The sequence below is a fragment of the Panthera onca genome, chromosome C1 (assembly GCF_046562875.1).
Source record: "Panthera onca isolate mPanOnc1 chromosome C1, mPanOnc1 haplotype 2, whole genome shotgun sequence".
Lineage (NCBI taxonomy): Eukaryota > Metazoa > Chordata > Mammalia > Carnivora > Felidae > Panthera > Panthera onca.
Window position 1 is genome coordinate 27071762 of NC_138346.1, and position 21143 is coordinate 27092904.

The 21143-nt window shown below is 38.9% G+C and overlaps 1 protein-coding gene across 12 annotated transcripts in view; it reads right to left on the reverse strand.

Moving 5' to 3' along the window:
- The window catches only part of UNC80 (unc-80 subunit of NALCN channel complex), a 230940-nt gene that overhangs the window by 157705 nt on the left and 52092 nt on the right, over nucleotides 1–21143 (reverse strand). For 6 of the 12 annotated variants that reach the window (XM_078450923.2, XM_078450926.2, XM_078450931.2 and 3 more), the window contains exons 10-18: nucleotides 20485–20701; nucleotides 19675–19851; nucleotides 18432–18700; nucleotides 16979–17356; nucleotides 12358–12504; nucleotides 8339–8486; nucleotides 6160–6308; nucleotides 3840–4006; nucleotides 2989–3087 (exon numbers count right to left, since the gene is read on the reverse strand). In XM_078450923.2, the coding sequence (XP_078307049.1) occupies nucleotides 2989–3087; nucleotides 3840–4006; nucleotides 6160–6308; nucleotides 8339–8486; nucleotides 12358–12504; nucleotides 16979–17356; nucleotides 18432–18700; nucleotides 19675–19851; nucleotides 20485–20701 (1751 nt within the window). The remainder of the gene's footprint in view (nucleotides 1–2988; nucleotides 3088–3839; nucleotides 4007–6159; nucleotides 6309–8338; nucleotides 8487–12357; nucleotides 12505–16978; nucleotides 17357–18431; nucleotides 18701–19674; nucleotides 19852–20484; nucleotides 20702–21143) is intronic. The other 6 variants (XM_078450930.2, XM_078450929.2, XM_078450927.2 and 3 more) reach the window with 3 other exon arrangements.

A 21143-nucleotide genomic window follows, 5' to 3' on the forward strand; every position in this document is an offset into this window, starting at 1 on the left:
TCAACCTTAATAAAAAGACCAAATATTATTGCAGGTGTTCATCTGCGGGTGTGAGTCATAATAGAAGCACTTATGATGTCTAAATATTTTACTTTGTCTTGAAGTTCCCAGAGTCTTGTACAGTACTGTATCTTATTCACCACCCTCATGCCAGTATAGCAAAATTCTTGGCACTAAATAAACCAAAGATATTTAAATAAATGAATAAGTGAAGTGCAACCACAGCCAGGGGGTGCATCATCCCACATCTGTTTACTAAATTATTTTCATCATGAGATTATTAAGTTTTCTTGTCAAGGAAACTTAAGTAAGGTTTATTTTTTTTTCAGTGTTTTATTTTATTTTTGAGAGAGAGGCACAGAGTGCGAGTGGGGGAGGGGCTGAGAGAGAGGGAGACCCAGAACTTGAAGCAGGCTCCAGGCGCAGGGCTGGAACCCATTATGAGATCGTGACCTGAGCCCCAGTTGGAGGCTTAACTGTCTGAGTCACCCAGGTGCCCCTAAGAGAGGTTTAAAAGTAAAAAAAAAAAAAATTGGCCTGACTCAATAAGCCAAATGGGGACACCTCCGAAGGGATTTTTGACTAGGGCATTCCACAAGAGGAAGAAGACAAGTGGCCAATAATATTCAGAGGTTAATCTCACTAGGAATTGGGGTGGGAGGGGAGGGTCAGTTGAAATGAGATCCCTATTTTCACTCATTAAGTTGGTAGAGATTAAGAGGGGAGAAAGAAAGCAATGGTGGCTATTGCATTGGCAGTGATAGGCTCTGTTAGTGTGACTTTTAAGGAGGAAGGAGAAGAGAAAGGTGGGAAGGGGAGGGAAGGGCGAGAGAGAGAGAGAGAGAGAGAGAGAGAGAGAGAGAGAGAGAGGAGAGAGAGAGAGAGAGGAGAGAGAGAGAGAGAGAGGATAAAGGAGGAGCCGGGATTACCCACCTACTTTGCTCCGGTGCTAAACAGAGGATATTCGGCATGCTCATTTCCTGGGCCCGCTCAGAATAGGGAAAAGCTCTATATTTAACATTCTATGTCATCCCTCCAAATGGAAATTTTTATGTGGAAGGATATTAAAACATGTGTCTTCATTCAAGAGGAAAGAACAGACCCATGCTAAATGCTGAGATATTAGGCAGTGTTTACAGAACACTGAAGAAAGAGAGTATTTTGCAATCTAGAAAACAAAATCACCTATGAAGATAGATGGTTTTATTTTTAAAATCCAATTTACTTATTAGATCATTCTCATTGAACATATTAGCTTAATAGTTGCTAGTGCTACTTTGAGGGAAAAAAGCCCTTTCTTTTTTTTTTAATGTTTATTTATTTTTGAGAGAGAGAGAGAGAGAGAGAGAGAGGAGCATGAGTGGGGGAGGTGTAGAGAGAGAATGAGAGAGGATCTGAAGCAGGCTCTGTGCTGAGAGCAGAGAGCCTGACATGGGGCTCGAACTCACAAACCATGAGATCATGACCTGAGCAGAAATCAATACTTAAGCAAGTCACCCAGGTGCCCCTCTTTCTCCTTTTATTTATTGATGTTTTTGTTCATACCCTGTATGTAAAGACTTTTAACTAGTCTTATGGCTATTCAGCTGCAGAATTTTGCCTTTTACATTATTTTTCCCCTTAGGGCTTATGTTTGAATTTTTACTATGTCCTTAAAGACTTCCTTAAACCTCACATTTAAGAAAGGAAGTTAAAGAAAACAAAAGCTTAATGATAATTTGACAATTTTATCCTTTCATTGATTGACTGTCATTCATTCATTTGTTTATGAAATAGATATGAAGTGTTCACTGGGGGGGCCAAGCTCTGTCTAAGCATTGAAGTTATAATGGTAAGCAAAAACTCATATGGTCCCTAGACTCAGGGAGTTAACTTACTTCTCTTTACTTTCCTCCAGCCATTTAGGGGCAGCGTCTAAGATTTTGAAGGGCTGCAAAAGCTATGCAGGCTTTTGTTCTTTGAAGGTTTTCTTTGCTTGTTGTGAATTACCAAGGTTCTATTTGATGATGGTGATTTCCTTGATTATAAAGAAGGTATACCATAAAATCTAGAATACCCTGTAGAATTTCTGGTAGGATAATAATTTCACAGTAAACCAGAGTTTGTGGAAGTAAAATGGCATACCTTAAGTGATGTTTGTGTTTTAAATATTGATCATACCATTTGTGAGTAAATAGTTCTCAAAAGAAGAATAAATACAAATGGGTCTTGCATAGAACTAGGCTGTATTAGTGTCTACAGTAATTCTCACATTTTCTGGGGGCACTAATTTTAAGATGCTTTTGACTTTGCCATTATAAAAAGTGGAGATAAACTGATTGATTTCAGAGAACATTGGAATGGATCTTGGGAGAAGACCAAGGTGAAATGGAGTACAGTCTATGTTTCAGCTAAATCTGGGCGCAAGAGAAGTTTATCTTACTTATTTTTGGAAAGGCTTCATTGAGCACATTGACAGCCATTAATACATTTAAATGAAAAAAGTTATAAGCGGGCATTTGGTTAAATGTCTGACTCTTGATATCGGCTGAGGCATGACATCAAGGTTTGTGGGTTCAAGCTCTATGTGCTGTCAGCACAGAGCCTACCTGGGATTCTTTCTCCCCCTCATTCTACCCCTCCACTGCTCTCACATGCTCTCTCTCTCTCAAAAATATATAAATAAACATTAAAAAAGTTATAAGTGATTTTAAGCAAGAAAGTAGATGACATCCCCACCCCACCTGACAGGCACAGTATTTTTCATGATTTATCTGCAGGAGTGTGCAAGAAAAGCAGAAGTGGGATAGAGACTGGGAAAGGGAAACGCAGTTAAGGAAGCTTCCTGTAGGCCTGAGGCTGGTTATTTGTGATTTGGGTCTGTAGAGATTAGTGGCTTTGGGAATGAAAAGTAAAGGTCAGAAGCAAGGCAAAGTTCAAAGAAGATGATTTCTTGCAGCAGGAATTGCTCAGCCAACTGCACTAGAGACAAAAATCAATGCTACTTACTGCTCTGGAGTCTGTGAGGGGCGACCAGACATGAAGCTGCGACATTCCTCAGGGGCAGAGGACACCTGGCCTTTCTCCACAATGCTCCCCGCCTCTGACCTATGCAAATGGTGCATTCCACCAATCACAACAGAGCAGGACACCACTCCTCAATGCCTCATATACTTCACAAAGCTGAACACTCCCATATAGACAATGTGTATTGCTTTCAAACCCTGTCATCATGAGACTATATCGTATGAAACTTATATCCTACCATTTCATTCATGACCTAGAGCCTTATTGCCTAAGTATACCACCATCATCGCGAACAGAGTCATTAACTACAAACAAGATTGTAAATTTAGGAGTTTCTTTTAATCTTGATAAGTGGCGTATTTTATAGAATAGGCATACAATAAACATACATACCAGAAGGAAAAACAACAGAGGGCTGCTCAGCAATTCCTATTCTGCCATGTTTAAAATATTACTTACTGAACAGAAGGATACGGTATCAATAATTGCTTTTCCTCTCCGGACAAAAATGTAAATTTTCTTCGGAAAGGACTGACACACAGATAGCATTTCACCATATTAGTGAGAGCTGGGAATTAAAGATCAAGAGTATGCAAGCCTGAAATCAACTGAGCTTTGATTTATATAGAGGTAGGGTTTATTTGACAGTAAACACCTCCCTTTTCAAAGCTGCAGCTGGACTATCACCAGTGATGCCATTTATTCAAGATAGTTCCACCATGCCTGCACTAGTTATACACCACGCTATGAACCACATGGACAGTACAACAGAAGATTACATTCCAGTGACAGAAGGCAAACACTAATGTTTATATATAGCTCAAGCTTCCAACCTTTTACTGCCTGCAGTCTTAGATTCAGATTCATTCTCCTCCAGCTTTTTCCCTGGTGCCAACTTCTCAGCACTGTCAAGCAAAGCGCTGAGGGCCACTCTCCTGAAGACATTCCCATGAGCCTCTTTGATAAATTGGACCAGCTGACGGATATCACAATACAGCCCCTGTGTGGATGCAAGAAGGAAGGTTTGGGGAAAGTCGTGTGATTAAGTGGTTTTCACAGGAAGAGTGGGAGAAGCTAATTCCTTAGACTTAGGTCAGCATTGGAATCATAAAAGGAAGACAATTTACAACAATGAAACCGATGGTACACTATCTCTCCATTGTTCCTACAGCAACATTATCAAGAACTTTGCCTGTCATCCTTAGTACGATAAAGGATGGTTACCATGCTTCATATTCAGAAAGTTGGTTGTATCATTAGAAAGACATCAATTTATACTTTAAACCACTGGATTCCCAAGCTTTAATTTTCTCTCTTAATTGGGACTTCTGAAGAGATGCCTGCAAAAAAAAGGCAATCAGAAATTCGTTTAGACTAGGGATTTCAGTCCTTATTCAGCTTCTCCAATTTTTCTACATCACTGTGATAAAGTATGCTAAGTCATCTAGACACTTCTAACAGAGCCTGATATTCAAGGACAATTTATTTTGCTTGACATATTTAAAAAATGTGTATGTTGAAGTTCATTTGTACATGAACCTGACTATGAACTACAGGTGATGTAGGGCTATTAAAACCAGTACATTGATGAATCCATATTGAAAAATATATACAGGACCTTTTTCTTGAGATATTAAGCTTTTATCAGCATTTCCTCCTTTCTCTTCAAGAAGGTAGTTACTGTATTCTTTGCCTTAGGAAAGGTTCATGGCAAAGCAGAACACAGAAGCCTAAACAAAACCACTTAAACACTTACTTGATAGCTTTGGTTTAAAAACCTAAGGCCCAATGGGACAATCATGCCCATGACCCTTAAAACATCAGAAGGAGCAGTAACTGGGGAAAAGATGGAAAGGGTGTTTTTTCGGTTCTAGGGTCAGAAAGACCCTGTGCCTTCACTGTATACTTTGGTAGCTCTTCCATAAAAGGGACAGACCCCCAAAACCAGGGTTCTAAATTAACTAGAATGCCCAGCCCTAAGCATGCAGCAGAGAGCAGTATGTGAAATAACAGGTATGAATTGATGATTGAGACCCATGGAGCTCCCCAGGTCCTAGGTCCTATCAAAGACTTGGGATCTTTGCACCACTCTATGAAGTAAGGAAACCCAAGAATGACTGGGGTTCAACTTTCAGCCATTCTGAAATGAGAGTTCAAAGTCAAAACTAAGATGATTTAAAGAAAGTTAAGAAATACAGTTATTTCTTCTATACATGATTTTGCAAACTAAAATGTATAACAAGTACTCACACATATTATAATCAACTTGCCAAATTACTTCTTGCCATGACCAAATTAAATGCATGGATGGGGCCCATGTTTTTCTCAAGCTCCAAAAACTTTGCTGAGGTGGCTTTGACAGTCAGCAAAATTAAATTGCCTTAGGTTTGGGATTTTAGTTTGTTTACCCAAAGTGATGTGAATAGTTTCAATAGCTTAAAATGATTTCCTTGATTTAGGTAGATTAGCAGATAGTGTCAATATGTATAAATGGGCTGATTTCTACATAGAAGTCACAATATGTAACAGATTGGTAAGATAGAGAAATGTTCCTTTACTCCCCAGAGAGAAATGAATTCATCTAGTCATGTCAGATTCATCAGCCTTAATCTACTTCTCATACCCCAAACCACAATTAAGCACTAACTTGTTATAACCTGCTTCTCTCTCCATACTACTTGCGGCTTCAGTGGTTTAATTAACACAGTCATTTATGAGGAGTACCTGAAAAATTCAATAAAAGAAAACAAAACTAGTTCCAGCAGCATATTTAATTTTTAAAGTAAGTGTGGTTTCAAGAAAATGCTTGGTGTAGTATCATTTAATATTTCATGAGTTAATAAGCTGTGCTCCAGCCCCTCTTTCTTTTTACGGGTTCAAAGTACCTTGCAACTATCTCAGCAATCACCACAGAGCTGATGAGGTAGAAGAGGAAGATACGTCAATTTTCAAGTAGAATAATGAATAACAACGAGGAGAAATGTGTCATCGAGGCTCCACCATGAGCTACTGGTCACTTTGGGAAAACAGAGATTTTTAACTTTAAGGTGAAGACTTTTAGACTTTAACTTGTCTATCTCATGGCCATGACTGAGAACATTTCTTAGATCAGAGACCAAGAACTCCTGTGGGAAGAAGAGGTGAACTTCTCACCAGATTCTCAGGGCTGTGCAATTCATGTGTAGTTGAAGCGCAACGGGTGATAAGGGATTTAAACATGGCGCTGACGATGATGCCTTCCACGTTTTGGGCTGTGGATTTGTTGTCCACCGTGGTGAAGTTATTTCCAAACCCAGCCTTGTCTGGAATACAAAGGCACTAATTCAAGGCAATGTTTTCATTAAGCTACACAGGTTAAAGAAGTAACGAAGTATTTGGCACCCAGGAATTAGTGAAGGGCTACACAAAATTCAGAAACGGACTAAAGATACACCTTGGAGACTTGGAGATAAACAACTCACAGACTTCCTCAGAGTCTTTACCATGATATAGTCCCTCGTGTTGTGGAATGTTTATATTGATAAGTCTTAGCAAAAAGGGAGAATCAACTGTTGACCCTAAGAAAGATGTTCAGACCTAGTTTTTAAATAGGTGATCACTTAAAAAATAAGAATCCCTCATTGAAGAGAGAATTTATTTGATTCAGCCCTTTTGGTGGTGAGGAATGCTGGCTTCCCAGTGGAAATTGTTCAGTCTTTCAGAAGTAAGTGAGGGGGGGCCAACCCCATGAGCTGGCCAGGGGGACGAAAAGGTGGGAAAGGGCCCTGAGGGGGATTCACACTAGCACTGGTAATAAAAAGGACACTGAGTCCTGCCACGAGCTGCATAGAACATCTAGCAGCTTCTTGCCTCCACAGACTTGCCATACCAAGAGGGAAAACCTACCACCTCTCTTACAGCCACTTCCTTATAACTCACTGAAATGTGAAATGCCAGTGAACTGAGGCCATCACCCTCCCATGGCACTTTATGCCACTTTTTAACATATCCAGGCAACATTTCTTAGGGGACACATTAGCTATTCTGGAGACTTGCCAGAAGATTCTTAATGACTGTGAACCATCTGTGGACTGTACAGTCAGGATTTATGTAGCCTTGACACTGATCAGATAGGGACCTATGTGTTTGGCTGGCTGATTCACTGGGAGCTACTTCTGTCTCTCAAGGGTCCCACGGGGGATTTGTCACTTTATTATAACCTCTCACTGTCTGTGCCAACTGGCCGGGGATTAGCCCTAGACTTTACATTATAGAAAGAAATCTCTCAGTCTCTGCTTGTAGTTTCTATCTCAAATGGCTTAAAAAAGAGAAAATAGTTTGTACTCAGGAATCTCTCTTCTCATTTAATTATTTTCTAAAATTTGTAATGTGCTCAGCTTAAAACAACTCTGATAATGTACATTGTTTTAGGGGCTCTATAGAGGAACAATATTGTTTTAAATGTGAACGCCAAACAATAAAGATAGGGAAACTGCTCCCAAATTCATCAAATAGATCTTCATTATAAATTAATCAACTATCACACATGTATTATATAAACCATAAACATCCACATGAAGAAGTTATTTCTTCCCAGGCTCTAATTAAAATGTGTATTTTACTCACCTCAGTCTTCATACATCACTTTCATTTCATTACTGTGATTACACCCAAGTGGTATTGAAGGTGTTATGTCTATTATGAGTGCAATTGATGTTCACTGGTCCCCGTATACCACAGGTTTCTACAGTGGAGTTTTCTCAAAACACCAAGTTCTAAAATGGTATGTGGGATTATCTATATATCTATTTGCCTATTTAAAATATTTTAGTATATATGTGTATATGAGTATATCAAAATTATGTTACTACTATGTTTCTATATATCTTTTCTTTCCTGTTTTATCTTGTGAAAAAAAATTTTCAAGAACTCTGCCTGGCACATAGTAGGTAGTCATTTCATATTTGTTGAACTAATGAATATACTCCCTTGTTCCTTGATTTTGCCTCAGTGGTCATACAACAGAAAATTGTATGAGAAAGAGAGGAGTGCCATGAGTGATAGTGTATGGATTGAGGGGCTAATGGTGGGGACGCCACAGCTTTACAAAATGCCCTTTGCTGAGTTAAGTTCTCCTTAGAAACCCCTGAAAATGTGTCACCAAAGATAATGTGCAAGCTTCTCTTGCTTATACTCTATTACTCTCTCTCTCTCTCTCTCTCTCACACACACACACACACACACACACACCTTTTCCTCTAAAGTCTATCCCCACATATTCAGGGTACCTCAGAAACACTACCTGCTTCACCTCATAGTGATCTCTCCTGGAACATGGCACAGCTTTACTTACTGTCAGTGACTGGCTCCATACAAAATCCTAGCAAAGCATGCAAGAAGTCCACTACATTATTGAGAGAGTCCTTGTTCACATAGTCCCTCATGGTTTGTCGGAATTGCATCTTATCTAGCTTGTATAGCTTAGTGAGGCAGTTCTGGGCCTGTAATGAAGGAAGAAAAGTGAAGAAGTCACAGGTACCAGCTTAAGCTGGGGATACCATTAGTCTGAGACAGAAGCCTGCGGAAGGCAAAGGCTTCTGTCCATCCCCGCTGGCTTGTGCTGGCCAACCCTGCAAGCCCCCCTTGTCTGAGCAAGGAAGGGGCAGAGACTAAGCTGAGCAGTATGAGGGACTTTACTTTTAGAAGGGCTGCTCCAAGTAAAACCCAAGGCTAATGTCTAATGCTGGTGCCAGAGGAATTCAGTCTTTTTGCCAAGATCACGATTTTAAGATCTCAATGAAAAATGCTCCAAGTATAAAAATTAGGCAGGTTATAGAATTGGTAACCCAGGTTTAGAAAACCTCAAAGCTTTGTGCAATGGGAGGAAGGGTGCCACTCCCATGTTCAGCTATTTTGGACTTAAGTAGATTTAATGGAGAGGGTGAGAGGGATATATGAAGTGGGTATCCAGTGTTCTCATATATGGCCAGGAAGGGAGGACCCTTCAAGCATGAAGGAGGCATAAAATAAAGGCACATCTAGTGTGTTTATGTGTCTGTATTTCAATGTGAAAGTTTGATATTTAAACAGAAATTGGCTTTATAGACATGACAACCAAGTGACCACTGGCTAGACCCTGCTACTCACAACTATATTTCAGACAATACAGTAAATGATTCTGCCATCTGGCAAAGAGAACGGGAATAACCTCTCCATCAGAGCAAGTAAAGTCACAGCCATTGGCTGCAGAAGGCCACAGACAGAATGCACTGATAGTATCGAGGGTCATTAGAAGCCTCCCAGCCTTGTCCTATCATGGAGAGAAAAATCACATTTGGGTGGTGCTTTGCTGTTTAAAACATGTTTCTTGCTTGTAACTGTATAACATTTGACTTTCACACCTCTGTGATTTGATGAGTATCCCCATATTACAGTGGAGGAAATTGAGGCTCACAGAAGTCAAGGACTTTGTCCAAGTTAACCACCTTAATTGAGGACGGAGAACTTTGGACAACCAGGCACAATCATGGAAGTAAGATTAGAGAAAGCAGTCCCTAAGAATTTAAACACATAAGATGGGCCCTTAACGGATTCCCAGAAGAAAATTTAAGTTACATCACTATTTTAACAAATCAAGGCCCAGAGAAAGCTTCTGGAAAAATTTGAGAGGGAAAGAAAGAGTATAAAAGGCTGAATTAGCAATAAACTTGGTATGACCTTGTGGTAATCTCTCTGGCTATATCACAAAGTCAGGTGGACTGGTAATTGTTTTCATTTTGCCTTTATTAGGTCCTAGAATATTGAGAAATTAGGTGTTTTTATTCCAGAGATATTGCTGTTTGCTGGTTCTCAGGCAAATTCATTTTTTCTTCTTATAAAATAAATGCTGCTTGCTGAAAAATTATGTTTTCAAAGCATTTACATAAAATATTTCCCTTATGAAGTAGTACTTAATTTTTACCCCATAAAAATATGTGAAGATCTTGATTGCAACACATATGAAGCACTTTAAAATCCTGGGTTGGAAAGCCCTGAAGCACAAATTATCCTGTCTTCTCTACAAAATACTCCAATGACAGCATAGTTTCAGATGTACTGTTTAGAGGCCATTAGAATGTCTAAATGAGTTCAATGAGAAGTTTAAGCAAGAATCAGGAATCAAAACCTTAAGTATTTTGATTTTGAATGAATATTCAAGAATCTCTTCTCCAAGAGATATAAAACTGCCAGAGTGAATTCCCTTTCAATATTTTGGGACAACCAATGAATGGTTAGTCTAAAAGACACATGCTGGAATTATTAGGCATTTTGATGAATATCATTATAGTAATTTTCTCTTTCTTTCTTTTTTTCTCTTTCTTTCTCTCTTTTTCTCTCTCTTTCTCTCTTTCTTTCTAAGAAGTATAGAAGCCCTTGGGCACCTGGGTGGCTCAGTCAGTTGAGCGTCCGACTTTCGCTCAGGTCATGATCTCACGGTTCATGAGTTCGAGTCCCGTGTCAGTCCCGTGTCTGACAGCTCAGAGCCTGGAGACTGCTTTGGATTTCGTGTCTCCCTCTCTCTCTGCCCCTCCCCTGCTCATGCTCTGTCTCTGTCTCTCTCAGAAATAAATAAATATTAAAAAAAATTTTTTTAAAGTATAGAGGCCCTGATCTGGTAGAAGTAAGAAATATTCTTAATATCTTAAAAGTTAAGCAACCTCTGAAAATTCAATGCTTTAGAAATTTGTAAAGACCTAGCTTCTTGAATTAATTAGACTTTCCCAGGGATAATTTCTCAGATTTGTATATCTTGGACAATGTGTTTGCTGAGCACAATTAGGCAAATATAATCCCTATAATGAGTATTAAGCTGGGCTACAAGATAATGGAAGATTTGCCATGTAAGTCAGCAAAGCTGAGAAGGCAGGTAAAAAACTGTCTAGACATCCTGACAGGAAATGTTCAGGAGTCTCGGTGAGGGAAGCATGGTAGACTGAGCAGCAACAATGGTCTCTCAAGTGGCTTCTGATCCAACTATTCCTATTTTCTTCAAGTCTAGAAAGACAGGTTGTGGCATCAGAGCCAGTTTAGTACCTCCAAGTCAAGCATGACACTTACTATTTTTTAGTGTTTCGTTTCATGGAACTGGTCTTCTGTATGAGGAGTGTTAATGTTTTAGCCTTGAAGGCACTTATTCATACTGCGATAGAACTAAAAACCACACATTAAAAATCACTTATGCATGTGCAAAGATGGGGGCAATGTCAGCTTTCTATTGCCTTATTAATTATTATTTTGATTTTTAAATTTTGGACCTCAAAATCTAGATCTTGGTCAAAGTTGCCAAGTTTCATAATTTAGAAGTTAATTACTGTGAATATAATAGAATAAGTTAATAGAAAACAACGTAATAGAACATAAAAGAAACAGACAAGGATGGATGAATGGATAGATAGGTGGATGACATATTAAGAAAGATACCCAGCATGCTAATACTGTGTGAACATTTCATGACAAAAACTAATACCAAGAAAAAATGGGCTGGCATTAGATTTTGACATGATCCTAAAACTCTGCCAAAATATGCCAAAGGGTTTCCTGGACTCAAATTTGCATAAAAGTCTTATTTTCTTATGGCATTTTCTTATGGTTTCAATTCAAACATATGCATGAGGCAAATGTCTCAGCTTGGACTTGCTATGGAGGTGGGTTATTGCTCAAGAGTCAAGGGAAAAGTCGCAATCAGCTGAGGCAAATGAAAATGAGCTGGAATAAGACCATGTTCCATGACAGCATTATGCTTTGCAAGCCCAAGCGCAGAGTTTCAAGTTTCACACAGTTCAAAGGGACATGATCTTAAATACTTAGGAGTCAAGGTTCATTCTGAAACAAAGCAGCCAGAACATGACTGGCTACTTTTATAGTCCTGTTTTGTCCCAATAAGGGCCATTTTCCCTATCTATATAAGAATAACAAACTAAATCCTAAACTTTGACCCCTTTCTTTAATATAAAATATGTTTCTATAGTACCCAGGCAGATGATTAAAAAGTCATTTGTCACAGACCATCAGAGACTTGCTGAATGCATTTATCTTTGCACAGGTCTTTCAGACTCTAATTCATACTTTCCAATGATACACCCTTTCACCAACTGGGAGTTGGCCTGCCCTAGGCAGAAGGCAGAAGTGTTTTCCCAATTAAGCCTTACCAGGCCTGGGTTTTAGAGGTCTTGAGATATGTTGTGGGAATCTTCCCAATCCAAATCAGCATTAATCACCTCTATGAAATATAATATTTTTCAGGGAACACTGACCCTCATTGTCAAAGGACTCATTCCTAAATTGGAGAGAGGGAAGAGGGAGAGGAAATGGAATCTACTTTAATTCTCTTACATTCTCTCGGAATACCTGGTGTCTCAGACGATCTCCAGAGAGCCCTCGATGTCCTTCTCCGCAACCATAGGCACATCCCAAAGACTTCACTATTTTGATGAGCATGGTCAGAGCAAGCCTATGGTTGCTTACAGGTGTACTTTCATCCTAGCACCCACAAACAAGAAAAAAAGACATCTGTTCACCTACTCACTAAGCCCTTTTGGTACTGAGATTCCATTTTGTGGTTAAACCAAATTTTATACGTTTTATGGTGAGCATGTGCAACTTGAAAGACAGAATTGTCAAGAGCTCACCAAGCAAGTTAATCTTTGTAAAATTCAGAATATGATTTAAGAGAAAGGAAAATGTCTGTGCATTTTGATCACCCTCTAGTGCTAAAGGATATGAATGTAGACCTCTTGATTAGAAAACATGCTTTCTGTATCCTTGGCAGACTATCAGAACCACCTAGAGAGAGACAAAGGGGACTATCAGTGATAAAGACAAAAAGATTTTCCCAGAAGCTACCCTCTTCAGCAGGCTTCTGATAGTACCACCAGGCAAGGATTCTTATTAAATTTCTGGAACTGATCAAAGTCTGGAGCTTTGAGATCACATGGCAACTTCTGGCATTTTTAAGGGATTTTTCCAAAATAATATGTTTACTATATTGTAATACTCATGCCTAAGCAAAGTGAGAATACAAAATTTGTCAACATTCAGCTTGTTTCTTCATTCAAAGGTAAATAGGAAGCCCTCCTGAGGTGAATAATAACTGTCATCATCCTCTCTTTTGCCCATTTAATTCCTGTTGTTAGTGGAGCACATAGCTTCTAGAAAAAATGGACTTCTGTGGATTATTTCCAAAAAGCCCTAAGGTTTCTAATAGTTGTCCTTTCTATTTCATCAATTTATTGTGCAGAACAAAGGAAATAATGGATAATGGATAAGCATTGCTCTGTAGATTATGAAGGGCTTTTCTGATTGTGGATCAGACTGGTATGTAAACGCTGGGGTCACACGTTGAAAGTACTCAAATGTGGGTAGGATGTGAAAGAGGTGGAGTTATCTGGACATCATATTCCATAATTTGGGTAGGGTAGACTCTCCTTCCCTTAAGTTATGCAGTTGGTCTTCTTTTTCAATCTACAGGCTCAGGTAGTGGATGTGGTACTGAGATGCCCTCTGCAGGAATGAATATTTATTCTCTGAGCCTGTTAATGGCTGACAGCTCTCCACTGAGCTCTTCTCCAGACATTGCTCTTAGCTAAAGAGAGTTGCCTCGCTTAAGCTCTTCCTGGTAGCAGCCTGCTTCTAATGGCTGGTCAAAGGCATAATGAAGGTGGGTGGGTGGATGAGGGTGTATAAAGGTAGGCTCCCTTACTCCATCTGGAGATTACTTTGGAGAGCTGTCCTTGCTTAGAGTTTCCTGTGTGATGGGCTGAGTTCTCTGTTACAACTATATTACAGTTCAGCTTTTCCCTCTACCTCATCCTGCTTATTTCACACTTCATAGATGTTGATCCTGCGAAGACATCCCAGGAAACTTCCCGTACACACATCTCTATATCTTAGTGTGTTTCCTGGGAATTCTATAGATCAGGTGGTTGCAAATGGAAGACTTGGACTTATCAGTAAACATTTATTTACATAATATATATATTATACATATTATACATACGTATATTATACATATGTATGTATGTATGTACGTGTGTGTGTGTGTGTGTGTGTGTGTGTGTATATATATATATATATATATATATATATATATATATATATATATATGACATTCAGAAATGTTTTAGTTTCGCTTCAGATCTTAGCTCCATAACCTTGGGCCAGCTACTTAACCACTCTGAGCCCTACAAAATGGGAATCATAATAATACCTATATCATACAGCTGTGAGGCTAACATGAGTCAAAATATGTAAGACACACAATAATAGCACAAAAATGTTTATCATTTGTAGGTGTGGGATACTGCTTTCCTCTGAGACAACTTTGTGCAAATTAGAAAAGGCGTTCCTCTGGGTAAATGAATCAGAAAAAGATGAGCCCTTTTAGTAGATACAGCCCTTGAGTGAAGAGCTCAGTGAGCAGAGCTTACACTGGATTTTAGTCCCTCTTGGCCTCAGAAAAGTTCACCCTGGGTAGGGCCTGATTTGGAAGATTGGTTTACATACATTTTTAGATTACTATATGTTCCTTAAAAAAAATCTCTAGCTCCAAAAGCTCTTTTTAAGTATCTATTCAGGTTTGATTTTCTTTGGACCTTCAGATGTCCTTAGGATTTAGATTCCTCTTATAGCAGACATTCAGAAAGATGTTTCAAGCTATAGGCAGAAATCAGGACAGATACATTTCAGGCTCTCAGTATTAGTAGCAAATATAGAAATAGAAATTAGATCTTCCTTTCTGAATTAATCAATTCCCCATGTTTCTGGTATTACTAGAGTACAAGACTAGATAAATTCTGATTTCACCAAAAATAACAGGGATTTGGGGAAGAACAGACCTCTGTGAATCACAAACATATGCACTTGACCTATAATTAAGTTTTATTTTATAAACTCTTTCTACTATAAAGAATATTATTTTGCATAACCACAAAACATTGATATTTTGATGGCTGTTTGAGCCCACATAATCTAACTTCAAAAAATCCCATCTAATCAAGAGTGATAACTTAAGTTGAAATAATATTTATATTATTTAGTATCTAGTATAATAACTAGATTTAAATTTGCAAGAGAATTTCAGGTCTATAATAAGAAATCAGATGAAGATACTAATTGGATATAATTTTAGAAGTAAAAACAAAAATATAATACTAATAATGAAATTCAGAAATTCTTAGGATACATAACAAAGCCTTCTTCAATTTAGTTGGACTATCTAAGCTTTACTAATAAAAGTCTATCAAAATTTCACACATGATAAATACACATTAAAAATGTATCAAGTAGGATTAGAAAGAGATGGAGAAGAAAGTGTAAAAGAGGAAGGAGCACGGCAACACCTTTTCAGATGTAAAAACCTGACACACTGTAAGAAAAAAAACGGACAATTCATAGTTTAGATAATGTGTAGATGGTAGAACTCCGAACAATGTCATCTTACACCTGTAAACACAACCTGCTATGTACATTGTGGCCTGTTAGAGATTCAAATGTTTTGTTGATTTCAACTTGTTGACAGCATTTCCCAACAAAAACCTCATACTGGAATCATTGTAAGTTATGTGATTTTAAGCTATGGTAATTCTTATTTAAAACCCAAATTAAAGGAGAAAACTAATTCTTGGCATTAAGTGCAGAGATCATAAAGGAGGTGTTGCCAGAGCAAAGGGAATTAAATTCAGGGATAGTCAATAATAAGAAAGTTAAAAACATAAGATGTAAAACATGAGAGTACCAAGGCTAGTCTTTCAAACCAACACCAACAAACCAACCAATTAACTGAACAAAATTCTTCCCTTTCTTTCTCAACCATGATGGAAATTGGCTGCCCCAAAATGTGTTCCTTAGATCAGGAGAAGAAACACCATCATGAGGAAAGATGATACTGCTTGTGTTTCCCCCAAATTCGTATGTTGAAACCCTGTCTCCCAATAGGATGGTATTTGATTATGGCCTTCGGGAGGTAATTAGGATTAGATGTGGACATCATGAGAGTGGGGCCCTGGTCTGATAAGTGCCCTTATTTTTTTTTTTATTTAAAAAAAACTTTTGATAGAGACAGAGAGAGAGAGAGAGAGCACTTGAGCAGGGGAGAGAGGCAGAGAGAAAGAGAGAGAGAGAGAGAGAGAGAGAGAGAGAGAGAGGGAGAGAGAGAGAGAGAGAGAGAGAGAATCCCAAGCAGGCTCCATGCTCAGCACAGAGTCTGACACAGGGCTCAATCCTACAACCCTGGAATCATGACCTGAGCTGAAATGAAGTTGGCCACTCAACTGCCTGAACCATCTAGGCACCCCAAGATCAGTGCCCTATAAAAAGAGACAACAGAGGAGTCACTCTCTCTCCCTCTCTGTGGGTGGTGTGTGTGTGTGTGTGTGTGTGTGTGTGTGTGTGTGTGTGAAAGAGAGAGAGAGAGAATACAGTAAAAAGGGGCTATGTGAGCACATAACAAGACAGCAACCACCTACAATCCAAGAAAAAAGCTTCAGAAACCTTGTTAGCACCTTCATCTTGGAGTTCCTAGCCTCCAGAAGTATGAGAAGTAAACTTCTTTTGTTTAATCTGCCCAATCTGTGATATTTTGCTATGGTAGTCTGAGAAGAAAACATTGCTCAATTAGGTCAGACCCTGAAAAACTAGAAAGAGACAATCGTTGGTGGCAGACTGAGAATTATGGTAATGTAGATACTCTCTTGCAGAAATGACATGACCAGGGAATTAGCTCTAACACTGCTTGAATTGGTCTTTGAATTGACAATACAGTTTTGAACTGAGAATAGTTTCATGTAACTGTTTCTACTAATGCCTGGTGAAAACTCAATGAAGAGATTTCTAGTTTTAGTGACTTTCTTGTTTTAGTGACTAATTGTGATTGAGTCAACTAATTGCTGGCAAGCAGGCACTGGAAAGAAATTAGGGGCAACATTTCATGAGAACACAGAAGGTGGTTCATTCATACCTTCTCTTGATTCTTCTCATTCTTCTCATAAGGTCCACCTCCACCTCCTCCACCTCCTCCTCCATCACCTCCATCACCTCCATCACCTCTTCCACCTCCACCTCCTCCTTCTTCTCCTCCACCATCTCCAGCTCCACTAACCGAAGGGCCTCCGAATCCACAGGGTGAACTTCCAGATACTCCTTTGAACTGGAAAGTTCCCTCACTTGCTCTTTTTTCCATAGCCTCATTTTCCTTGTTTTCACTCTTCTTTCTGTTCTTTTCTACACAAGGCACCACACCAAGCTGAAGCAAGCATTCCACAATGTTTAGTGCCACATCACAGATACGAGAACTGATGTCATGGTTAAGGACAAGATAAACAGCCTTCAGAACAACCTGGGGGGAAGACAAAGATAAACAGAGGATGATTAATTTACATGAGCTACCTACACCTTCGTACACAGATTTGGTTATTCTGTTTAATCATTTTCTTTAGGCTGTTCTAAGCACTGAAGCATAAATAATTCAGTTAATTCTCAGATGTTCCTATCTACATTGTATTGGGACCTTGTGTACGTTTTTAACGTAAAGTACAAGTCACCCAAAGAATTAAAAATGTCCGTGTGAAAAAAATGTCTGTATTATCTCACATTAAGTATTCCAAAACTTGCCATCATACAGACAGTTAATAGGGGTACTTAAAAACAGTGATTAATGGGGCAGACATTTTTTGTCCAAATGGAAACTTGCTCAACTGATTTTTTACACCAAAGTGCTTTAATCCTCTGCCTTTCACTTTATGTCAATAGTGGATAAAGAACAACAATTTCCATATCTCCATAATAGGGGAACATTTATGTATTCACAATTGTATCATTATTTACACTTCAATTTTAAATGCAAAATATTTGCATGTTTAAATTATGTCCTTTCATTGATTTTAATATTTTAAATTATTTGCTGACCCAGTTCCCTAATGTGAAATAAAACATTTTGTGAAATATAATTGTAAAGTATAACAACCCTTTCATTTGGTAATAACTATAATCAAGACAGGCATTCCTGAGAATGCAAGTTTAAATCTTTTAATGGACTTCTATTCATTTTCCCTTGCTATGTGGGAGGTTTGGAATCATGTTGCTTATATAATAAAATAAACTGAGAACTTTTTATAAAGGACTTAGCACACACACATGTATATTTATATATACATATTCAGGATTTGCTAATTCTTTTGGATTATAAAAATCTTCTGAGATCAGATCACACCTAATGTAATTCTTGGAAAAAAAGGGGAAAGATACATCTATGATGGTTGACATATTTGTGAAATTTTGTATATGGGTAGCTTTTTCATTTTAAGATTCAACATTTCTAAGAATCTATATACCCATTTTACCCAGCATTATAAAAACTGGATTAAAGAGCCATTATCTTCCAAGCTTTGGTAAGAAAAATTCTTTCTTCTTACAGAAAGATCAAGCATGCCATTCTTGTGGACAAAGTTATTGGTCCCATCGATATGTTCCGTGTCCTCTAAGTAGCTGTAGTTTATGCAGGAGTCTGTGAGGCTTCGAGGCAGGTTTGCACATGCCAAGGGTTCATGTGGCATCTCTGGGATAGGCACCTGGTTGCAGAGCTTCCTCATATGCTCACTGAAAAAGTCTGCATAGCCTACGTTGAATGATGCCAATGTGGTATTGAAGGTTGCAACTGTAATAGTGGAGATCTGGGATTGCACTAATAAAAAGAAAGCAATGTCTTAGTTTTCCCCATATTAACTTGCCACACTATCATGTCAGACAGTTATATTATCATGACAACAATCACAGCTGATGCTTTTGTAGATATTTGACTTATAGTCTCAAAGCTATTCTCAATTCTCATGGAATTGCCTCAAGTGTTAAGGCCATGTAATATCTGAATGAAGGTTATAGAAAATATGACTTCCAACTGGCTTCCTTAAGACTCAGGCTAGAATTTAACTTTTGTTTAACAGGTGGATTTTGCCCACTATTAAATGGCAGATCCTACTGATAAAGTTAAACTAGTTGAGTTGAAGTATTTCTCCCCAAGTTTGTGGCTGGTAAAATATTTGGTTTTATCTAGCATATTTAAGCAACAAATAAGAAGGATTTTTTTTTTGTTTTGCTTACAAGTAATAGAACATAAATTTGTGGTGGTAACTAACTGGTATCATCAAATACTTGAAATATACTCCTGGGAAAAGAGAGCTCAAATTATGCTCATAGGTTAAGAGTACGGATTAAGAACCCATTTTAGATTCCACCCAGACACACATGTTTTCTCCACACAAAGCACATAAGGCACTTATTTAAAATCGTAGCTGTCTGAGGAAGGAATCGGTGGCCCTGGAAGGCAGTGACTTTCTTCACATTGAAAGTGGACAAGTCCTTTAGAGGGACATCATACAGGGTGTCCAAGTAATGCATATAATTGTCTTCCAAGTCTCTTCTAGCCCTGTGAGTCTATGACCTTTTGAAAACAAATTTGCATGGCTTGCTTTCCCTCTGAGACGCATGGTGTTTGCAGTATGCCATCAAGTAGCTTTGTTACTAAGGAAATCCTAACAACAGCTCACTAGTAAATTACCAAGCAATGTAATACATGAATGCAAATTTTCAAAAAGTGTAAGGAACCAGATTACAATGAAAATGAAACATGGAGTAAAAACAGGAAACAGGAAAAGGAACCTGAACTCCCGCCTGCAGGTGCGCCTTCCGACCCACCTTCCTTGACAGTGTTTTCTCCATGGCTGTTGGAGTGATCTGGCTGGTCACTCACCAGGGTGTGATGGGAGTGTGAGTGCCTGGCACTCAGGCTCTCCATCTCCGTGGCTGCATCCGAACTGCCCCGCCGGGTAAATTTCCCTGAGATGGACAAGAGCACCACAAGAGGGTTTGAAAATGGAAGATTCTCTGCCAAGATGTTGTTTTACCAAAGGATGGCAGTGAGAGTAAAGGGACATTGGGAAGTGTATGAGGCACAGTCAGATAGTAGGAATGAAACTAGTCCTGGGGATAGTCAGGGTCAAGATGATTGATGAAGCTGCCTGTCATAAGATCAGCCCCAATCTAAGCCAAATGTCAGAAACCATATGTGGAGTTCCAGCTAGCTTCTGGCTCCTGATTTTGAGCTGGCTTTCTGAATATGTCATTCAGAAAGAAAAAAGAATCTTTTTCTTTTCTTTACATTTCCCTTTTCTAATATCCAAATTAAAGTCTGCCTTTGGATTCACAATGAAGTTAATGCACAAGACCCTTTAAGGCCATATTTCCACATCTAGAGTATGTAAGAAATAGGGCCATTACCTAATTATACAGGGTTTTTCCATATTTAATTAAATTACCTGCATTCCTTTGGTACTAGGAAGCTAGCATCTGGGCCCACATTTCTTGACTAAACTGTTCAAGAAAGATGCAGATTTGCCCGGGAGCCCTAGATCCAGATTTCTAAACAGGTCACTCAAGCTCTGCCCTACTTTGGAAAGTCCTTGTGGTCACCTAAAATGGTGGTTTGCCAGCCTCCTTTTTCAATGCCCCGCCTATCTTCTCCAAGCCCAGGGAAACTTCCGAAGGAGAACGTGCTTCGGGTGGGGAACACATCCAAGTGGTCTTCGTGAAGCAGGAATGGCACTCCCATTCTTCGAGGCCTCCTCTTTCCTGTGTGGTGGAATGGGATGGAGCCTTTCCTCTCTCGGTCTTCTTTACGGCTCTTGAACTATGAGGATGAGAGGTTAAGGGTTAGGCACAGGGCAAAGGAAAAGTGATAGTTTGCTTCCCAAAGGGCTCTACAATCTACAGTAAATCACAGGAATGTTCCAGGAAGAAGAGACTCAGAAAGTCACTGAGTATCATCCGATAGAGATGGGTGACATTTCCACAATGCATTGAAAGAGTGAAAGAAACAAAGCAAAAGACAACATATCGCTTGCGTCTTTCTGCTTGGTTGGCTTGTTCCTGGACCAGCAGCATCAGGATCAACTGGGAAACTGTTATAAGTACAAATTCTCAGGTTCATACTACATCAGAAACATAGAAGATAAGACCTAGTGATGTGGGTTTTGATAAGCCTTGTAGGTAATTATGATACATTCTAAAATTTGAGGACCACTGACGTAGAGTATAGGATCTCTAAGTCACCACTTAGATCAGCCAGTATT